At 33.1% G+C, this 9160-nt stretch overlaps 2 protein-coding genes across 2 annotated transcripts; one reads left to right on the top strand and one right to left on the bottom strand.

Moving 5' to 3' along the window:
* Positions 1–1310: 1310 nt before the first annotated feature.
* Positions 1311–1853, top strand: LOC125842879 (uncharacterized). Its single transcript, XM_049522165.1, has one exon. The coding sequence runs from the start codon at positions 1356–1358 to the stop codon at positions 1758–1760; it is 405 nt and encodes a 134-aa protein (XP_049378122.1). The 5' UTR covers positions 1311–1355; the 3' UTR covers positions 1761–1853.
* A 2053-nt stretch (positions 1854–3906) lies between these two features.
* Positions 3907–7223, bottom strand: LOC125853056 (GDSL esterase/lipase At1g09390-like). The gene is made up of 5 exons (XM_049532733.1): positions 6888–7223; positions 5455–5640; positions 5166–5326; positions 4689–4959; positions 3907–4232 (listed from the first exon to the last, which is right to left on the bottom strand). Exons 1-5 carry the CDS (start codon positions 7153–7155, stop codon positions 4003–4005), a joined length of 1116 nt encoding a protein of 371 aa, XP_049388690.1. The 5' UTR covers positions 7156–7223; the 3' UTR covers positions 3907–4002.
* Between the last annotated feature and the right edge of the window lie 1937 nt (positions 7224–9160).

Genomic DNA, 9160 nt, shown 5'->3' on the forward strand with positions numbered 1-9160 from the left:
ATCATCTAAATCCAAGTTGAGGCTGGATTTCAAATTCCAAACAAAATTCCTTCCTCTCACATTTGTAAAAGTATAACCAAACACAACTTTCATTTTCAAATTATTTGTAAAAGTATAACTAAACATAATTTGATCTTCAAAAATTTCGAAAAAAAATAGTTGATTTTCTATAGCCATTGGCCTGCTTAATGTTTTGGTATTGAATTTAGATATTAAAAATTATTTTAAAAAATACTATAAATTACATTTTTTTCTCGTTTCAATATAATGAAAAATTAAATCAGAAGGATGATCTAATGCACATCATTGCTCAAAAACTATGTGATGTACAAAGATTAAATATTACTCTCTCTCCCATATTAGATAGGAATCTTACTTCAAATATTTGTGTCATATTATTTAATCACTTACTAAATTAAGCGATTTGCACATGGATAATCTGTTGTATTACCCTAAAGAGTCATACTCATATCCAGGGCATTTTGTCCTTGAAAGAGCGTCATCAGTCTAGCTCGTCATGACTCGATCATGACCTTAGGCGGAATTGGTCTTGGCCGGAAGAACGAAAGATACCGGCAAGCAATCTATGCACATCGCTCTCTCCAAGAGGTTGAATCAATAACCATAGTTACTAGACTAGCACTTAAATTAGGTGTCTTGGTTGCCGATACCGAGGTTGAATGAATCATTCCACCTGGCAACAACAAAAGTTTTAAACAAGCTTTGAAGATTCAAATTTTTTTTCAAAAGGCAAATTAATATGAACAAGGGAAAAAAATAGTAAAGTTGATCAATAATTATCGTGTAAATAGAAACTGTACATCTAATATGGAACACAAAGAGTAGCTATTATTAATACTAATCCATCTCTATTTACTTATCAAATATTTCCTAATTTGATTTTCCTTTTCACTTGTCATTTTTAATAAATCAAGAAAGAGCAATTTTTTTTTTCTTTATATTATACCTTCAATTATTAACATTGAGTTAATGTCTTTGAAAAATATAGTGAGTAATTATGTTTAATACTCTATCAATTAATATGAATAAAATGGTAAATTACTATACCAATAATTACTTTGGTGTATTAAGTCAAATTTTGACAAGTAAAATAAGACAAATAAAGTATATACTTATTTAATTTTCTCATTTTTTTAAGTAAAAGAAATTATATCCTTCGTCAAATTTCTGGCTTAGGAATTAGAGAGGGCGAGGGAGGGATGGGGGTTGTGGAGAGGACAGTTGGGGATCGAGTAGTTTCTTTTATTAATAAGACACGACCTTATCTTTCATATTTTGTTGCATTGCCCCCATCTCTAATTACTAGTATTTCTTTTATTTCACATCAAGGGATTATGGATAGAGAGAGAAGGAAGAGGAAGAATTTGGAGAATGAGAGATTAGAAAAGGAAGAAGAGGAAGATGAAGATGAGAAAATTGACAAGTTTTTTGCTCTTATAAGAAGCACTAAAGACATACGTGACCGTTTGTTAGCAAGAAATCAAGTAACAGAGAGATCGAAAATTTTGGAAGAAAATAATAATAACAGAGATTCAGCTCACAACAATTCTGCTGTTGGAATTTGGAATCCATCGATTCAATCACAAGATTTCATGGTAATTGATGCTTCTGCAATTGCAGGTCCTTCCAATTCTAACTCCAACAAACAACACAAAGAAGATGAAATAGGGGAAAAGTTAGGAACAAAAGAAGAAAAAAAATGTAATATGTTGGACTTGGACCTCAATCTTTCATTGTGAGAGGAGTAGTTTTTTTTTTTAGTTTGATTATATGATATCTGAAATTTACTGATTCGATCAATTTAAATTTCATTTCCAAAATTCGAATATGAGTACTTATTAGTGTAGTTATGAACTTATGATATATCTAGAAAATGTTAATTTTTTAGTTATCAATGGTTAGTGCACCTTCTTTTTCTTCATTTTTATTTTTTGAGCTTTTCTCTTGTTTCTAATATCATTCAAATAATTGGCTTATGAAAGACACAAGAACAATAATTTGGGGTCTCATATTTAGATTTCTGCTACAGCACGCAATGCAATGTTATGTGTGTACATTTGACTCATTTTTTGTTGGCTTGATAATTCAATGGGCTCATCCGTAAAAGTTGGATGAATTTGGACTTTGGGTCTCGGTTTTGCTGACCCCTACAAATATTGTGCTTGTTATAGCAACTACAGTCTTTTCTGACCCCTACAAATATTGTGCTTATTATAGCAACTATAGTCTAAGATAGACATGTGGCTAATACACTTAGAAACCCCACAATTTTACTTGATTTTTACTTAAATGAAATGTAGGCTATACAAGATATTTTTTGTATGATTAAAGAGGATGTTAAAAAGATCATTGTTAAAATGTTAAATAAATAACTTTTGATTCCCAAAATATTTTATGTCAATACAAAATGAGAAAGGAGTTAAGATTCTTTTCCCGTGCATAATATATGAAACTTTGCATTTATAAAAAAATAAAATCAATCATCTTTAGTTTTTTTTTTAAATAGAAGGATCTTTTTTTTTTCAAGATGCACTTAGGTTCTTTGAGACCAACTCGGTTAACAGGAAGAATGCATGCTTAAAGCCAAAAGAGTACATAATTTGTAAAAAGCCACATGATTTGACATAATTATGGATAAAAATAAATGCTTTAGTTGCATATATAAGAATGGGGATCAAATCCACATCTATTGATATTAAATTCGTTGTTTTCAACCAAATTTGATGTGATGAATAGTGTTACATCAAATTTGGTGTAAAAATTGGTGTGGATTGGAGCTCAAAACACTAAATTTTACACCAAATTTAGTGTTGGGTTTGAGATGGTCTTAGATGCATTTAGTTTTCATGGATGACATATGCAAGAAAAATTATATTTTGGATTATGTCAACTAGAAGACACATCATGATGTGAATTACTTGCAAAAGAAAAAATAAACAAAGACTTAGGGTGTGTTTGGTATGAAGGAAAATGTTTTCCAATTTTTTCATGTTTGGTTGGGTGAAATGTTTTGGAAAATGTTTTTCAAATCAACTCATTTTCCTCAAATTTAAGGAAAATGACTTCCCTTCAAAACTTAAGGAAAACATTTTCCAAAAGACCAAAACTCTCTTTCAACTTCAAACTACAATTACTTTTTTGTTGAAAAAATCAATTTATTTTGTCCCTACCCTCCAACCAACCCCCCAAAAAAAAATAAAAATTTAAAGCTTGTTTTTAAATTCAATTTTTTTACCTACCCTCACCCCTACCCCTACCCCCACCCCCTCCCAAAAAAATATTAAAAATTATTTTTAAAAGATATTTCTAATTTCAATTTTTTATTTTATGCCCCCACCCACTACCCTCGTCCCCTCCCTCCCCTTCGATTTTTTTATTGTTTTTAAAAAATATTTTCAACTTCAATTTTTTATTTTTTCATCCCGATCCTCGATCAGCCACGCCCCCTCCCCGGCCTGCCCCCCNTCTATTGATATTAAATTCGTTGTTTTCAACCAAATTTGATGTGATGAATAGTGTTACATCAAATTTGGTGTAAAAATTGGTGTGGATTGGAGCTCAAAACACTAAATTTTACACCAAATTTAGTGTTGGGTTTGAGATGGTCTTAGATGCATTTAGTTTTCATGGATGACATATGCAAGAAAAATTATATTTTGGATTATGTCAACTAGAAGACGCATCATGATGTGAATTACTTGCAAAAGAAAAAATAAACAAAGACTTAATGGCTTTATTATCATAAGACGCACCTACAACATAAATTAATACATGCCTAAAATAACAGGGAAAAGTGGACTGAAATAAACAGTGTTAAGAGAATCCTGACTTCAAAACTTAAGAGCAAAAAGTTCACCTTGGCCTCTTTGTAATAACCAGTAATGTATCAATTTTTCTATTTTTCCAAATAAAATATTTTTCATAATACTCTGAAGCAACATATATTAATTCATGCTTGCACTTTATTCTAGCAAATGACCATCAATGGCAAAAGAAATCGAAGCCAATTCGTGGAGTGGAGTAGTCCATTGACAGTATCTTAGAGGCTATAATTCTATTAGCTGCCTCGGTATAATGAACTCCATCCCAGCTTATGAACTCAGACCCTTCACTGCAAACCTGATAATCATGCTGACCGCATGTCACTCCTTTACGGTAGTTGTATGGAGGACCTCCATAGCCACAGCAAGCCATTAACGGATTTGAGAAGCCTGCAAATGTAGAATCATCATATATGAACAGTAGTTTTGAGTAAGCTGCCAACTATCTTCAAACAGGTTGAAGCTCTTGAGTATATACTATGTTGAATCTCTCAACATGATGGTATGAAAAGAAGGAAACATACTACTTTGGAAGTTTCCACAGAAGTGGATAACTTAGTAAATGTCACTACTGTATAAGACAAGTGACTATTCTATATCGGCTTGCCATCATACTTCCAACTGAAGTTCTTAGACCTTGAGATTTCAGTCACGAGACGTCAAATTCTTCATTTTCTTGTTTTTTAATTTAATTTACAAGAGCAAGGAATGTTATCTCCTGCCATTTTTTCACTAATAATATCAGCCTTTCAGTACCAACTTTAGTAGATTCATTCTGATTCTCGACAACTTAAGAACCAGGAAAATTTAGCTGATTAACCAAACGAGAACAGATTTTATGCTTACCATAACTGCTGAAGTTGGCTATAAGATCATATTTGATAGCATATATGTCTACATACACAATAGTAGCATCCTTCATTTCAGATTTCAACTCTTGCAACAAATGTCGAAGCCCTTCGTTAAACAGTTTTGCAGCAGCGTTGTAATTTGCCAGACAGCCATGTGGATCGAGATCAGAAGAAACTTTCTGAACCAGAGTAAGCTTTTGAGGCAGACATCCTAGTGGTCCGGTGTTGTGGACCCAAAATTTTCTTCCTCCTTGAGAATACATGACCTAAAATTAAGTAGCTAACTTTCAGCAAATCTTTAACCTTGTAATGATGTTTAAAAAAAACCTTGTGATGCCACCTTTCTCAACTAACTTTATCCTTCCAATGCTTTTTTACATATTAAGCTACTGATATTCTTGTACCTAATGTACTTTCTTCTTTTTGGCGGGGAAGCAAGGAAAAGTGAGCAATTAGTGATTAAAGAAATGACCTGAATTGCATTCCTGATCTCTGTAACAAAGGAGGGGATCATCTTGACTACTTCTGTGTAAGACAGGTTCTTAGCAAATGAATCGGCTAGGTCATTCTGTCCAATATCTATCATGAAAAGAGCATTGCGAAATCCTTCATCACCAACTAAATTTCCAGACCCTGAATGCAACAACATGAGACAAGCCAAATCATATTCACATTTCTGAGCACACGTTTCTTTTGTTTTTATTTGTATATTTTATCAGTAGAGTGTTGGGCAGAGAATCAAAGGAAAGTGTAAGAATTACCAGCACTAACAAGTTCAATTGAGCGACCCTTGAAATGAAGGAACTGCAAGACTTGAATATTTAATGCGAACGGTTCATACTTAGGTAGTAACCGAGATCCTGCTATAGCGAAATTTGCTCCATTCAAAAAACTAGATCCAACAGAGTCTAGGTATGGGCTCAGGAACCTTGTATTAACACTTTGACCTGCACTGACAATACTGTAATCTCAGCTCATATACATTGGTATCTCATGATACTTGGAAAGATTAAAATCATGTTTACATAACAAAATAGCATGTATATATACAATAACCTACACTGTGATTGCAGAAAGAAGTCCACATCACATGCCACTTCTGCAAAATAATAACTAAAAAGATGACCAAGCACTTGGTTGATCCCCAACTAAAACGACCGATTCAGTATAGTAGGAAGGGATGTATTGCTGCTGAAGGGCCACACCGATCCCAGAATAATGCAAGGCATACAAAATCTTTGAAAGTTGTATGAATAATAATAATAAGACCATTGGAAATATTCGTCAGCTCAATTCCTATTACAATCTTGTCTTCATTTTTATTTGGAAAGATATTCTATATTCCCAAGGCACGTGATAAGAATGTGTGAACCAAAAGCTCCAACCATAACTATTTTCTGCACAATGAAGATACCTGCTATATGTTTTGTCTCAATACAGTAGGAGACATAACAATTGTAATGGTTTTGCACATTACATAAGATTCATGACAATTGAGGTCCTAATCACCTTTCACTTCAACGTTCCATTAAGCATTACTCCAACTTCCTAAGCTCCACTGTAGTGTTACAGTCCTTCCTTAAATGACTCAATTGCCTAGTATTTCCAAATACATAAAAGTCTAAGTAAACCATTGTCTGAAGATCATTAATTCATTCTGGACATTGGCATTTTCAACTATCAATGAGTTATCAATTTTAAGTATTTTGATATTTACAAGAGTATCACATTGTAAAACAGAGTCCAGGTAAATGAAATGTTTCAAAGGGAGCCTTGGAGCAACAATTGAACTATTGGTCACACGTTGAGTTGTGGAAGCAGTCACTAATGTTTGCACTAGGGTAGACGGTCTACTTCAGGTCTTCTCTAAGGATTAACAAGTGAATAGTGTATACTATGTACGATAGAGATCATAGTTTAGCCAGTCAAAATTTTCACTGTCAAGGATCATAAATTTTGGAAAGTAAAGCTATTCACTCTCCAAAATGCTAAGAAATATTAAAAAAAAAATCCATGTAGGACCCAATCAAATATTCATCACAATTCACAGATATGACTCTCTACCTACCAATCAATACATGCAGTGAATCCAACTTCAAATACATATACATTACACATTAATGTTATTTACTTCTCAATGTACAATTAATTAATTTCTTTATACATAAAAAAAAAAAAGAGAAAAAGGACTTACATAGAAAATCGAGAATAAGGCGGCCATCAGAGAGACGGCCAGTTGAACGGCGGAAAAAAGTTCGACCATTTGGAAGGTTAATGGGGTACCCGAGTCCGGCAACGAGTCCACCCGTATCCGAATTAGAATCACCAAAATTGAAAATGACTGGTCGATTTTTACACTGAGATTGAACTGGGTTTGAAAAAGAGGAGAGAATGAAAGAAATAAAAAGTATAATGTACGCTGAAGCTTGTAAAATGTGTGGCAAAAATGAGAGGCAAGCCATGTTATTTTGCTCTCATAACTTTTACTTAGGGGAAGTGTAGTCACTACTCACTTCTCCTTCAGCTTCTTTTTGGTAATAATAATAATAGAATTCCTGAAAATAATAGGGGCCATTCAGAACAATGTGTGGGTTCCACTGACTTGGTAGTAGGTTGTCCCCATTTTGTTCTTTTCCCAATGTTGTAGGGTTTTTTTATTAGTAGTTCATACGTAAAAGAATAAATGATAATAATTTAATTTAAAATACTTATTCTAACTTGTAATGAAATATAATTGTATAACTTATTTTACATAATATAAAATAAATCTTCAAATAAGAAAACCATAAACTTCATACTTAGTCACACACTATCGAAAAATAAGTAAGTTTTCAATAGTTATGAAATTCAGGCTACGTACGTAGATAGTAATTTTTATTTATCGACTAAGACTTTTACAAATACTCCTATAAGTAAAAAAGAAATTAATTTTATTTGTATTAAAATTTAAATTTGGAATCTCACCACCATTTTCGACCGCTTTATTAACTTTTTTAAAAGAAAGTATCTTTGCCTTTTTTCTTCTTTACTCCATCAACTTTAGCAGTTTTCTATGTTTGGCTTTGTGTGGCCACACGGCAACACACATGACATGACACACAGGAGTCGGCATGGCAAGTTGGACTCGTTTTCCATCCATCGTTTCCGTTTGTGTGGGGTGACGTTATGCGCTCTTTATAAAAAGACAGAATGTTGTTACTTGACTCGATTTGTCACCCAAAGGGTCTAGTCTATGTTCACGTCAATGGCGGATGTAGAGTGTATCCAGGGGGGTCATCCGACCCCCTTCGGAAAAAAATTACACTATATATATATATAAGATCAATTTTTTTGTGTACGTGTATATATTTAAAATTGAACCCCCTGAGCATATGTCAAAGGAGTAGCTCAATGGTTTATGGGGTTCAGGATTTCGCCTATGTTTTATTTGAACCCCCTTGATAGAATTTCTGCCTCCGCCACTGGTTCACGTCATAATATACTATCCAAATTTACAAATTATGAGCAACAAGCTAACAGAAAGTGCATTATAAATTAAAGAAAACAAATGATGGATTTGCATATTCCAACTTCCTTTGTGATAACTTTCTCTTCATTGGTTGGGCCTGAGATTCTCAACAAACAGTAGCTTCTGAGTCTCCAGCCCATTGTATATTTGTATTGGGCCCATCAGCCGAAGACAATCTTTTATTTATTTTTTGTTAGCTCTTTTTTGTTCTTCTTGTAATTCTCCTAACAACATTAATTAGCTACCCATTAACCTTCATCCTAGCTAAGCCCAATAAAAAATAAAAAATGAAAAATGGGTGACGACATATTGCCTTTATTGATAAAGGTGATGGTGCAGTTTGTGGATGAATGGATGCAGGCATGAACCCTTTCGTCCACATTGCTTATCGCCAAATAATTGGCACTATCTCCCTTTGCTTACTTCTTCGAGAGGTAACTAATTAAATTGAAATGTATCTTCTCATCATTATTAAACACAATATAAATTTTATCTCATGCGCAATATTTCGATCATCCCAACTTGAAAACTAATTAATTGCTAAATCTGTCGTTGACTCCAGGAAAACAAAGCCTCAGTTTTCTGGATTTTCTTATGTTCTTTTTCCGGGTAACTATTCTCTCTTTAATAAATATATTTTTGACAAATTTAAATGTCACATTTTCCCATTACGCAGGTTAACGGTGACTCGGGTTGCATATTTCATTGGTTTAAAATATACAACTCCAACTATCGCTTGTGCATTATCAAACTTAGCCCTTTTGGATAATAATATTCCTAATTATTTCCTCAAATCAATATGGGTTATGAACCAAGATAACTCTGTAAGGGTATATGAGCTAGACATGGTAAATAAGACTGATTCAGTTGATATTATTGTGCCAAATAAAATGTTGAAAATTTTTATTTGCAATTCAGTTATGTAAATAATTGAATTGTTATCAAATTATGTCGAAACT

The sequence above is a fragment of the Solanum stenotomum genome, chromosome 1, assembly GCF_019186545.1.
Source record: "Solanum stenotomum isolate F172 chromosome 1, ASM1918654v1, whole genome shotgun sequence".
Classification (NCBI taxonomy): domain Eukaryota; kingdom Viridiplantae; phylum Streptophyta; class Magnoliopsida; order Solanales; family Solanaceae; genus Solanum; species Solanum stenotomum.

What these genes read in the sequence shown, in the direction of transcription:
- LOC125842879 (XM_049522165.1), top strand. Translation starts at nt 1,356, where the DNA reads ATGGATAGAGAGAGAAGGAAGAGGAAGAATTTGGAGAATGAGAGATTA.
- LOC125853056 (XM_049532733.1), bottom strand. Translation starts at nt 7,155, where the DNA reads ATGGCTTGCCTCTCATTTTTGCCACACATTTTACAAGCTTCAGCGTAC. An exon ending in CCTTATTCTCGATTTTCTAT is followed by an intron (nt 5,641 to 6,887) that starts GTAAGTCCTTTT and finishes TTGTCAGTGCAG; the next exon opens with GTCAAAGTGTTAATACAAGG. An exon ending in AGATCAGGAATGCAATTCAG is followed by an intron (nt 4,960 to 5,165) that starts GTCATTTCTTTA and finishes ACTTAATTTTAG; the next exon opens with GTCATGTATTCTCAAGGAGG.